The sequence below is a fragment of the Salminus brasiliensis genome, chromosome 1 (assembly GCF_030463535.1).
Source record: "Salminus brasiliensis chromosome 1, fSalBra1.hap2, whole genome shotgun sequence".
Lineage (NCBI taxonomy): Eukaryota > Metazoa > Chordata > Actinopteri > Characiformes > Bryconidae > Salminus > Salminus brasiliensis.
Genome location: NC_132878.1, coordinates 85511531 through 85524695, shown reverse-complemented (window position 1 = coordinate 85524695; position 13165 = coordinate 85511531). Strand labels below are relative to the sequence as shown.

Sequence of the window (13165 nt, the reverse complement as noted above, 5' to 3'; positions counted from 1 at the left end):
CAATCAAAGCCCTGCACTCACCCAGTGTCCTGGCACACACTTTAGCAGCTCCCAGTGTTCCTGCTGCACACCACACTGTTGACTTCCAACACAATTTCAGCTCCACACTCTGAACCAACGCCTCCAACATAGGGGCAGTCCTCGCAGTCTTTCCACCTATGAACACAGACAGGGGATGGTTAAATCCAAACAGATCAGAACTGAGGAGTGATATAAACAGCTCATTTTTAAGATCAACCAGCCTCCAAGTCTGAAGGATAGTGGAGCAGCACTGTAAAGCTTCCACCTTCACCCACATAACCAGCAAACCACTGAAATCATAAAACTGTGAAACAATACACAAACCTAATCTTAAAGAAAATCTATGTTTAAAAAAAAAAAAAAAAAAAAAAAAAAGGAAACTACACATTACTACACCACATTAACACGCATATCTGATTTGGGCTTCTGATAATCCATGTTCACAACACACCATTTCCTTTCTATTTGCAAACAAGTCCATATTTTAAAGCACAGTAAACAAACATTTACAGCTGTTTGACTGGAGCACTGCTTTAACAAGTTCCCAAAGATGCGAGAGAATGAGATCAAGAAAGTGCTCAGACCATCAGACTTCACACCTGTCCAGAGCAACAGGGATCTGCTTACCCTGAAACTCTATGAGGAGAGTTATATGTGGGATTAGCAGTGTGATGGAGAGTGTGAGTATGTATATGTGTGTGTGTGTGCTTGTGTGTGAACTCAAGTTCGTACAAAGGAAGGCTCTTATTTCTGCAGTTTCCTGTCTGTGTGAGGCTCATAGGATGAAGGCCAGCAGAAAGACTGTACAGACTGAAGACTCTATAAAGTACTCACACACAGCAGGACCAGTACCACAGGGTGCAGGACTTCACATAAATTCGCCCACATAACACACACACTCACACAGACAGAATATCCATCTTCAAGTCATTCTCACATGTATTGATCTGCAAGTACGTCCAGTTCTAGAAATATCTCAAATAAATATCTGTATTGTATAAATATAAATAAATACAAATATATGAAACTGGCCTGGACAACAATGATGCCCCCCCTTTAACTAAATATTTTGATGTACAATCTGCAATTAAGCAATTTCTGTAACTCTCAAAGAGACTTCTGCACCTCTCCACAGGTATTTTGGCCCACTCCTTTCTCCAGACAGCATGTTTCAGTTCCTTCCACAGATGTTCTATAGGATTTAGATCATGGCTCATAGGTCACTTTAGAATAGTCCAATGCTTTGCTCTTAGCCATTCTTGGATGCTTTTAGCTGTGTGTTTAGGGTCATTTTCCTGTTGGAGAACCCATGACCTGCAACGGAGACCAAGCTTTTCTTTTTTGACACTGGGCACCACATTTCACTCCAGAATGGCTTGACAGTCTTGAGATTTTATTCCTTTATTACCTTGTACAGATTCAAGACACCCTGTGCCAGATGCAGCAAAGCAGCCCCAAAACATAACCAAGCCTCCTCTGTTCACAGCAGATACAATGTTCTTTTCATTTTTGAATCTGTGAACATAGAGCTGATGAGACATAAAATCAACAAAAAAAATGCAGTTTTTGTTGCACCTAACCAAAGGATATTCTCCCAGCTTTGCAGCTTGTCAATATGCATTGGGGCAAATTCAAGTATTGCTTTTTTATGATTTGCTTTCAACAGTGGCTTCCTCCTCTGTCATCTTCCGATGGTGCAATTCGGCACTGATGTACCTTGACCTCATCATCTCTAATCTCATTCTGGCCTCTTTGGTATTTTTTACCATTCGTATTATCCTTCCATTTGTCACTGATTCCCCTCTTGCGGCCACGTCCAACAAGGTTTTCTACAGTCCCGTATAGCCTAAATTTCAAACATGTGCAACTGTAGTTACAGGACCATCAAGCTGCTTGGAGATGATCTTATAGCCTTTAACTTTAACATGTTTGTCTATAATGTCCATTCTAATCTCCTGAGAAAACACTCTCCTTAGCTTTCTGTGGTCTATGTGGTCCATTTCTGTGGTCCACACCAAACAGCTAAACTATTTTTAACCCATTAAATAGGCACTGGGGAAAGACTAAAGGATGTCCAACACTAACTGCGCAGATACAGATTAGATGTTTTCTCTGATTTTACATTTACAAGGTGGACCAACTAGGTAGGGGTGTCTAACAACATCTGCTCTGCGGTGGTCCTGTGGCGTTCTAATCATTGGCAAACAGGGTGAAAGGGGGTTAACAAAGTATGCAGAGAAACAGATGTACTACAGTATGTAATTATCAAACTACAAAGTACACCTATATGGTAAGTATAGTGGGCCAAGTTCATTCCAAACCAGGGGTGGTCATTATATTCTGATATGACTGTGTAATTGCTTCCTGTGTTAGTTAATCATTGTTCAATTACATTTCCATTAGCATTTATTAGGGCTTTTTCTTTTAGCTGTTTTTTTCCTGGCAAACATGAATAGGATTTATTTACTACTGCATAAAGATTACTATTGTTGGAGTGGGTGTGGGCTTGGATGTCAGATGCATCTACAGAAACTACACTGCAATGTGAAATTCTGCTCTAGTTTGTTTTAAGGCAAGTCACCCACAGGATTTAGAGAACTTCCCATTAGCATGTCTAATATAAGTAAGTACATTTTATTCAATAATGTGTTTAATAATTATGCTTCTAGAAACTGGTAACATATGGTAGAACCTATCTGCGTTAGTTTCAAACACAGAATAAGGCATGCAAGGTTATGCTGTGCATCTTCTTTTCTGAACATGTTGAATGGGACTGTGTTTAAAACAAATTAGCTACTAGCTTTATTTATTTATGTACAAATCCTACCAATCTCTTAATCTCTCCCCCCTCCCTCCCTCGCTTACTCACAGACACACGCTTGTCTTTAAGCAAAGCAAACACAGGCCTAATGGACTGTAATGGACTGAAAATGTTTGAATGTTTGGTTTGTGAATGTTTGATTAAGGATTCCAACAGTGACCAATGACATCCCAATCTCCAATACTATGCTGACAAACCTGCACAGTATACTCCGAAACAAGAACAAAAATGACTATGGGGACAACATCCATGCACCCCTTACACACTTAAGACTAAACTCACTTCACATTCTCCTGAAGTGACCTGCTCTAGACTGCTGCTTCAGCTATTTGTCTAAAAACTCTGAATGGTTGCACAGCTTAAATGATTCCCACTTCCAGGCAGTTGCTAATCTGTTGCTATGTGGTTACTAAGGTAAAACTGTTTTTGCTATGTGATTGTTATAGAATACCAGGTGGTTACTATTGTGTTGATAGGTGGTTGCTATTGTGTGGCTAAGACATTGCTAGGTGGTTGCTATGGTATAGTTATGGTGTTACTAAGTGGTTGCTAAGGTATCCCAGATGGTGTTGGTAAGTGGTTGGGTGATATAGTATTGCTAGGTGGTTGCAATGAAGTCGTTTGGGGGTTGCTAGGTGGTTGTTATAGTGTTGCTAAGTGGTTGCTAGGCATTTGCCATGGCAAAATGGGCAGAAAATCAGGAATAAAAACAAAATAGAAGAATATAAATCAGACCAGAACATAGTTGCTTTGTAATCCGCAATCATAAACAAATGCAGATATATTAGTATTGCGACAGAGAGGGAGCGGGGGAGAGAAAAAGAGAGAGAGAGTGTCTGTGTCCACAGATCCTGCACTGAAGCTGTAACTGAGCAGGACGGATTAACGGAGCATTACTCAGTGTTCTGTTTAGTGGTCTGGAGTTGGGGTGGTGGTAAATGCCCCAATGCCCCACGGCTGGCAGGCAGGACACTGCGAGACCACGGAAAGAATTTCATTTCATTACATTCTACAGTTCCTGGAGACTGGATGGGGTCTGAGCAGGGCAAGCAGTGTGCGCGCCACTGAGGAAGTGTGTGTGCATGTGTTTGCATGTGTGCGATCATCCGGGGCAGGTGCAGAGGTGCATAAACACACAGCTTGGGGTCGAAGAGGTCAGACACCCCATCAAACACCCAAAGGGTAAACCCCAACAGCTGCCTCTGCCATCTCTCTCTCTCTCTTTCTCTCTCTCCCACTCTCTCGCTCACACACACAGTCAAGTCATGAGAACTAGTACTTATGGGGAGAGAAAGAGAAGACCACAGCAGAAGGCTTTCTACACGCCACCACATGTGTCTGCGTATGTGTGTGTGTGTACATGTGTGGGGGACATCTGTGCACTTGAAAGGAACGTTACTGCCACTTTCCCTTACTTGGAATAATGGCATATGAAGCCCTATGCTCCTTTACTGCACACTTTGCCTTTTGACTGCTCATTTTTTGCATTTCCAGGCATTTGCTAGGCTATTACGTGGTCAATGGGGTAAAACAGTTTTGGCTAGTTGGTATATGGTTGCTATGACATCCCAGGTGGCTGGTATGGTGGTGTTCAGCAGCTGTTATGGTTTGGCAATGTGGCTGCTGCACTGTTGGTATAAGGTTGCTATGGTGTTGCAAAGTGGTTGACATGGTATCCCAGGAGGGAGCTACAGTGTTGCAAGGTGGTTGTTATGGTTTTTCAGGTGGTGATGGTGTTGCTAAGTGGTGTTGCTAGGTGATTGCTTCCGTATTGCTTAGTGGTTGATAGTGTGTTACTAGGCAGTTGCCATGGTATTCCAGGTGGTTTCTATGGTTGTTATGGTATTTCAGGTGGTTGCTTAGGTGTTGTTGTGTGGTTGCTATGGTAACCCATGTGGTTAATTGGGTGTTACTAGAGTCTTACTTGTATCCTTGTGACTTAAGAATGGTCACACAAACATTTGCACCCCACTCATTCCTATGAGAACAAAAAGCCACATAAATCTGTCTCTTCCAAAATACTGTACGCCCAATCAAAAAGCTGTAACAAGCCTGAATCAAACAATCTGGAACTGTGTCAAATTCCAGAAAAATTCAGAATAAATCACATGGCAAACATCTGGCAGAAAAAATTGAAAAAATAAATGACAACATAACAGAAATCAGATAACTAGACAAATAGTTGTGAATTGTTTTGCATCCATGCATCCATAACAAGGACACGAGGATGTCATTTTAAATGACAATCACAATCCTCTGTATTGTTCCAATCACAGTAATGCCATAAAAGTTGATATTACAAAACTTGACAAAACCTTGAGGAGATGGCAAACAGAAGAGTAATTAACAGTGCACATATTCCATTGGCACACATACACAAGCAGCACACACAAATTCTCTCTCTCTCTCACACTCACACTCACTCACACACACCCCAGCAGCAGCAGCAGCAGCAGCATCTACCAGCAGCAGCTGCACACGGAGCAGCGGAGGCACCAACTCAGGCCATTATCACACTGCCTGGGTGGGGAGTTAATATGAGACTATGGTGGTGGTGAGAAAGTATATGCAAGAGTGTGTGTTTAAGAATGTGTGTATGTAGACTGCATTTCAGGTGAACATAACTGTGCACTGCATAGAGTCTGTGAAAGGACTAAAGAAGACACAGTAAGAGGAAGCAGAGAGAAAGACTGGACATGAGTAAATTTTGTATGTTAGTGAGAGCTCAAAGAGCAAAATGGATGTAAGACAGATGCTGAGCTAGCCCATTTCCCGATGTACTAGTCATTTTGACTAGCTAAATTTCAGTTTCAGAGTTCCAAGTATGAAATTTCAACTGAAACCCCCCACCAGTCAGGAGAGTTCAATATCCAAGATGGTTGCACTATACATCAACAGAAATTAAAGAAAGACATTATTTTATTTGTTCATCATTATATTAGTCATACACAAATTACTTCTAACTTTTGTCTAATTTCTCTCTGTGGACGTGTTTCCATGGTGTTTGGATGCACAAAAATACCATATAATGCATTGTTAACTGGTAACAACCACTAATAATGCTAACCTGGGACATAAAGTGTGACATATCTTGGTTAGATTGGCCATAAAACGGTTTCTGTAAGGTGGTTTGCCAGTTTGCCAATCAGGTTTTTCTCTGCGTCAGTGGAATCAAATGAAGAAAAAAAATTATTATTTGTGTTATTTAACTCATAACTTGTCGGTCAACACAGTTCATTCGCGTCTAATACTGTTTTTGTTCACAGTTCACAGCATGATTTGCATTTACAGCAAGTTGGTGTAAGCTAAATTACACTTCCCAACTGTAGGAGCAAAAAATACCAATTCGCACATAATTCTACTTCAAGTCAACCTACTACTAAATTAGCACTAATTACAACTCTCATGCTGATACAACTACAGCAACCAAAGAGAGAGAAGAAAAAAAGGGATGATAAACAACTTGGGCAGTGTGCAAACACGCAGACAAAATAAATGCTTGCTCCCGTCTCCTCCACCACACTCTTAAAAATAAAGATGCTACGTAGGGATCTTTGAGCAATGCCATTCCATAAATCCAAAATCTAGTAGAGAGTCTTTCCTGGAGAGTAGAAACAGTTACTCCAACAAAAGCAAGGTTACAATTTTTTTTTTTTTTTTTTTTTTTTTTTAAACATCCGTGATCAGAAGAAACAATTATTAAGCAGGTGTCCCAATACTTTTGTCCTTATAGTGTCATTTAAATGAGTGGTTTAAATCGACAAAATTGGATCATTAGAAAAGATCCAAAGCTATTTGGAATAAAATCTTTTTACATGTACTTTTTAACAAAGAGTTCCTTCTCGTATAAAGTCACCATTTTGGAGATACAAGGTTTTTGAGCGACAGCGATGATACACCACTAGACACTCATAAATGTTAAAAACCCAGCACATTGACCAGACTCTCCTCCTTTTATTCCATTACTGTATCTCATGCATGTTGAAAGAAGGACAAAGCAGTAAGGAACAGAAGGTCCTGCTGATGGATGACAGCACTGATCCACCATGATGGAGTGATGTCGACCGTCACACTCAACGCACCACGGGTGGGGTCGGTCCAGTACCACCATCAGAAGGAACAAAGTCCTGTACTCTGTTCTGCATATGCAGAGGCATGGACCCAGAGCAGCAAGAAACACTTCTGCTTCTCATCACTCTCCCTTCTCTCACTAGCCGGGGCAAGTAGCATGGTGTGTGTGTTAGAGTGAGTGTGTGTGTGTCTGGATCAGTTTAAAACTCAATCATGCTCTCTTTACAGGCTATGAAGACTGAGGGGTTGAGCTCAGAATTCCTCCTCCTCCTCCTCCTCCCCCCTTCATGCTGCTGGCTGCAAATCCTCAAGTTTCAGAAGGTTACATTCGAATCATGCACCCTCTTTTTTTGTTTCTTTGCCATTCTGCCCACACGTCAATCTGGTAGACAGACAGAGGGACATTCCAGCCAACCCAGAGCAGCAACTCATCAAAGGCCTACCAGTGAGGAGAGACACACACGCGCAAAACACACACACCACTGGTGTTCCATTAAAGTTCTCATGTCAGCAGTGACAGCTATGCTTAGGTCCAAAGCCTTCCAGGGTCCGTATGGAAGCATATGGCAGAAGGAAAGGTCTAATGGGAAAACCTAATGGCAGATAGGTCTTTCTCTTAGAACTGACTCAAGTCCCAAAAAAAATGGTTCCAGACCAGTGATGAATGATTTTCAGAAGCTACAATGAAGTGGCGGACGCTGCAGGAGATCTTCAGAGGAACAAGCAGATTGTGCGGAACAGGTAAGGTCATGTAAATCTACCTTCTCCATCACTGTAGTGGTTCTGCAAACATCTACCACACACATCTTTAAATGTAGCATTAGAAAAAAAATTAATGTGGTACAGCTAGCAGCTCACCTTGTGCTCAGGTACAGACAAACATTTGGACAGCACTTGGTCACATGGTCAGTTTAGCTCCTTAGAAAAACTACAGAGCATCTTAAGTCAGTTTTAACCCCATCAGAGCAAATTTCTTAGATTTTATAATAAAGGAAAGTAAAATAAAAAATTAAAATTAAAATTAAGGTTTAAGGTTTCTACATTGTTCTTGGCTCAAGGTAAACTTTTTACTGGGTTTTAGAACCTCTACCATAAACTGGTGTTCTCTGATGTTAAACCCCATAATACCAGACCTCTAACAGTTTTAAAAATGAAGGCTCTTTATAGTTCTTGGGTATACAGTACTAGGACAACTCCTTAATATGTATAGAACCTTAAACTTCTGATGATCTTTAATCTTTAACCCCATCATATCTCATCACACAGCCTTAAAAATGAAGGTTCCTTCATGGTTCTTGGCTTGAATGTGTAGTTCTATAAAAAAATCTTAATTGTTCTTGGTTAGAATGTCAAATTCTGAATACTTATATACATTATATGTATAGACAGATATATATAGATAGATAGATACATATACTTATTTAGAAATCCACATTCTAACCAACAATTAAGGCCAGGATCCTGTCAATAATGATCAAATTCCTTTCTCAACATGTCAGCTAGAAATGCAGTGACGGCATTGTGTCCTTAGCTCCCAAACTATACCTATCCCTCTGGATGAAACTTGGCCTGGAGCGTATGTTGCTGGAACAAAAGAAGGGGCAGAGATTAAAATCCAATTATGAGCCAAAGGTGTGTTTAATAAAGATCTGGACAGGCAGAGTGGTCTGAGGTGTTCTTTAACCACTTAGAGGCCACTCACACACACACACACTCGCTGCATTAGAATGCCATCTGGATAGAGGGTCACTACCTCCTTCATAGACACGCTCCCACTCTGCTGGTCACACAGCCGTCATGCTAAAAATATGTCACAGCTCGTATATCAAACCGCCTCGTCTGAAACGGCCCCCTCTGACAGACATCATGATCAGCAGAAACCTTTTTTTTCCCTTCTTTTTTTGTGCATGAGTGTATAGCCACTACAGATTTCTCACCTCCCACCTATTCACTCATCTGTCCACATAACCACTATAAACAGTTTGTTACAGCACTATGATGTAGAAGTCAGGGCTTCAGGGCTAAAGAATTCTACTAATTCCATGGACCTACAGGAGCAATGTACAGTTACAACAAAGGGTAAGTAAGGGAACACTTTGGAATTACTTGGATTTCTGACTGGATTACTAATAAAACTTGGTCAGAATTACAGACAATCTTACCAAACTAATAAAACAATCTGTTGCATTGTTCATGCCTTTTATTGATCCATTTCAATAAAATTGAAATTTCATTAATTTCATTAATTAAACGTCCACAGTGCACGCTAGAAAAATTAAGTGAACCCTTGAACTTAGTAAACTGTAGACCCTCCCCTCCCCCTTCACAGCAAACACCTCCACTAAAGGAGATTTCCTGTCGAGGAGGAACTATGAAAAAAATCTTCCTTGTCCATTTTATCTACAATGTTCCTAGGAGGAGTAGCAACAGTGTTTTTAAAACAGCTGGAAAAAAGTCTTTAGCACTGCTTGTGTAGCCTTTGCCAGCTTCATTCGCCTCGATAACAAATCTTCAAAAGACATGGTTCACACCAACCACTCTTCTGGAGAGGAAGAGATTTGTCAGTAACCAGGCTGTGTGTGTCTTTATTTAATGGGCAACCCACCCTCATCTGCTTCCCTATATCACCTTTGCCAATTCACTCACTTCGAAGTCATTAACACTGCACTGTGACTGTGATGTCTACTGAACGTGCTAAATAAAAGACATGGGTAGCACAACTGTTTAGTTGTATTGCATCTGTCTTATTGCATAGTTGTAACCTAGATACGACCAGAGCACATTTTAATAGTAATCACTGCAGAAATCTTGGTAATTCCAAAGGGTTCACTTAATTCCTAGCAACTGTATCTGGATTTCAAACAGCAAATGGGAGACAGGCTTCACGCGTCCAGTGTAAGGGAGTTACCAAATCTGGAATGACCTACACACACATGCACACACACACACAAGAAAGTCGGTTAAGTCTGTAATGCATAACCAACCAATGTTCGTAAGGACCATAAAACAAGGCAGTTCAGCAGTGCACCCAGTCTTCCAGCATGCCCTCTTGGAGGGCACCCTGCCCTGGGAGAGTTGTCGGAAGCTGTCCAGTGAGCTGGTCTGCACAGTGCTGCAGCGTGTCTGCTACGCTTTAAGTCAGATGTTCCCTCACAGGCAAATTAGAGGGCAAAACCAATCAATGAGGAATTTTACTGCTGGCACAGTTTGAAAGGAGCAGACAGCAGCACATACATCTTTTCTAATGAGTTGTCTGCAGCTTTTTATTGCTGGAGGATCTCGGCAGTTTAAAGTCGTGTCACGGACAGCCACTGAAGACATCGCCGCTTAATTACGTAGAACCCAGGACACCCAGTGAGAGAAGAGCAACTCCCTCACACACATTTCCTTGCTTTATGTGGAGGAGGCCTTCACCATCTGTGCCTGCAGCAGTGTCTTTAGGCAGCACTTTATGAGCAGATATAAATACATCTGCTACAATTAAATGAATCTGGCTCTGCTCGCAGAGATCTGCATGAATGAATCAAAAACCAATACACCATTGAAGCAATAAAGCTATCAGCGGAGAAGGGCCCCTAGTAGAACCATGTCACTGTCAGGTCTGACTTGTAGTCTTGTAGTGAGGTGTGTGTACAAGGCCATCAGGCAGCGTGTGGCAGTGTCCGTCACCAGGCTGGTCTGCGACGTACCAACTTCCACTAACAGGAAAGTGATTAAACGAGAGGAGAAAAAGGTGGGTATGGGTACAGCTGAGCGGTTCAACCTACTAGAGGCTTGATGAGAAGTGAAACTAAGCAAATCATAACAAAAACAATCAAATTCCTGAAGGAAAAAGTTCCAAAACAGGAAAAGATATAGATTTTTCTTCAGTCCCTTAGAACTGGAGGCTGTCCGAGGGCTCAGAAACTAGTTCAGTGAGCTGAGGTAAACCTCAGAATGGTGTATGATAACCATCAGAAACCGAAGAATTCTGCGGCTGCCATACTGTGGAGAAGTTTGGATGTTTCGCCTCTAAGTAGCCGCCACAGACCAACTACTGCTGAACTCTTCCCTCTCATGCAACAAATACCCAGAGACCTCAGAGGACTGAGCCTCAAATTATCAAGCCTTAAATTACTGTCTACAGCAGGGGAAAAGAACCATCATCAACTTATTTCAAATTGTAATGGGGAAAATTCAAAACCCAGTATAGGGAGTCCTGCTCCTTACTATCTTACCATGTTGCTCAGCAATACACAATGAGTATTTCCAGTTTCCACTTCCCATTTGCCCCAAACATACTGTCCAAATACATATATTGCTTCTAAGCGAACCTGTACCCCTATTATTTATCTCTCTTCCTAACGGAAAGTATGAAATCATCCCTCCCTAGATAGGGCAGGAAAAGTCCAGAAGAACGACTGTGTTATCAGCCGTACCGCGATATGAAACACCTCCAGACCTGAGACAGAAATAGTGGAGGAGGGAAAGCTGGAAGAGTTTAAGCTCCACGTGAAGGTTCTCTCTTCCATGGAGGTCTGCCGGATGGATCGAGGCCTGCAGCATTGCCAGTGGTGGCACAGGAGCTTTGGAAGCACTTCAGTGGAAGCTCTTTACAGCAGCCTGCACAAATGAGTGTGTGTGAGAGGCCCAATAGGGCAGCATTCCCACAACACTCTCATCAGCCTACAGCTGCTCAGCCCTAGCAGTCACTCCACACCAGCTTTAGACTTGGGTGGCAGCAAGGTCTCAGAAGTGAAGCAGGTATCTATATGCCTACAGTGGGCTAAGTGTACATTGTTGAGACTGCGTTTGGGCTAGGAAAGGCCAACATATAGACAAGTATGGCTTGTGTGTAAGGTAGAATGTAGAGTTTCTGCAATGAACAAGTAAAGAAAGTTGGAAAGAAGAATAAAGCACAAGCCTTGACCCTGCTCTCGCATGTGACAATCAGACTCTTCAAAAAAGAGCTATAAAACAGGAAAAACTCCAAAACCCCCAAACTGTTACATAAGTCTTAGTCTTAGGCTTATTTTATTTTTATAGTCACTTTTTAGTCAGTGAATTATCAGTGAATTATGTGAATACAGGTTGCTTCACAAACCAGGCCTTGTGATGAACGGCTTTGCCTGTGCCAGTGTCCACAGAAGGTGAGTTTGAACTCGAAACGTCACAAAGAGAAGACCAGGGAAGCGAATGGACACTCCTACGAGGCTAAAAGTCAGCCCTGGTTGACCAATTAACACAGGCCAGGATAGCAGCACCATGTGCCAATAATAAAAAATAATGAACACAATGTTCTTGTTGTAGTGCTAAAACAAAGCTATGCTATGGTATATGATGATACTTGTCTCCTGTGAGCCATTGCAGTGCCATAACCAGCCAGGTCAGAGCAGAGCTCATCAAATTATTCACAAGACCGCCATAAAAGGAAAATACTAAATAAATGCATTTAGTGTCTATTTAAACAGATCTATCGTTTGTACTTGTTCATTATTGTAATCATAACATAGAGATTCTCTTGTCACTGCAATTTCATCTCTGTATATATATTTGTATATTTGTATTCTGTACTTTTTTTTGCTTATATTTCTATATTTTCATTTTTATATTCTATTCTTTAACTTAAATGTAACTTATTCTATTTTTATTTTCTTCATTTTTATTTTATTTTTCTTTTGCACTTTTGCACTTTACTTCATTAAGTTAAGGTTTAGTTAAGTTTAAATGTAGATTTTTATTGTATAGCTTGATGTGGGCAGACTGTCAAAAAAGCATTTCACTGCAAGTTATACTGTGTATGACTATGTATGTGACAAATAAAATTTGATTTGATTTGATTTGATTTGATTTGAATTTCCAAAAACATTATTAAATATCTAAATGTATGTCCATATCCTTGAGCCCTACACAGCATTTTGAACAGCGTTTTACATACAGCCTATATTATACACTATTTATTATTATACATAGCATATATTATACATCACTCCAATCTTCACGTAACCTGTTTTCTTCTCAACCTGCAGGACTTCAGCCCAGATGTGTAAGCATTTCTCATTATTGCTCTCCAAACCACATCCAAGCTGAGGAGGCAGAGCTGGAGGAATATCTGACCTCACTCCACGGGAGAAGACTTTAATAATTTGGCGGCTACACAGTGGCAGAAAGGTAGACGTGGGGCGGGCACGTGGTGACAGAATGCACAATAACATGATCCTAATGAGCTGGAAAATCCACTGCTCTCCAGAGGACCGTCTGCTACAGGCAAAA

General features: G+C 41.2%; 1 protein-coding gene across 3 annotated transcripts in view; it reads right to left on the bottom strand.

Moving 5' to 3' along the window:
- LOC140565583 (intermembrane lipid transfer protein VPS13B-like) overlaps nucleotides 1-13165 on the bottom strand; it is a 215532-nt gene that overhangs the window by 150460 nt on the left and 51907 nt on the right. For all 3 annotated transcript variants that reach the window (XM_072691586.1, XM_072691577.1, XM_072691596.1), the window contains exon 18: nucleotides 22-156. In XM_072691586.1, the coding sequence (XP_072547687.1) occupies nucleotides 22-156 (135 nt within the window). The remainder of the gene's footprint in view (nucleotides 1-21; nucleotides 157-13165) is intronic.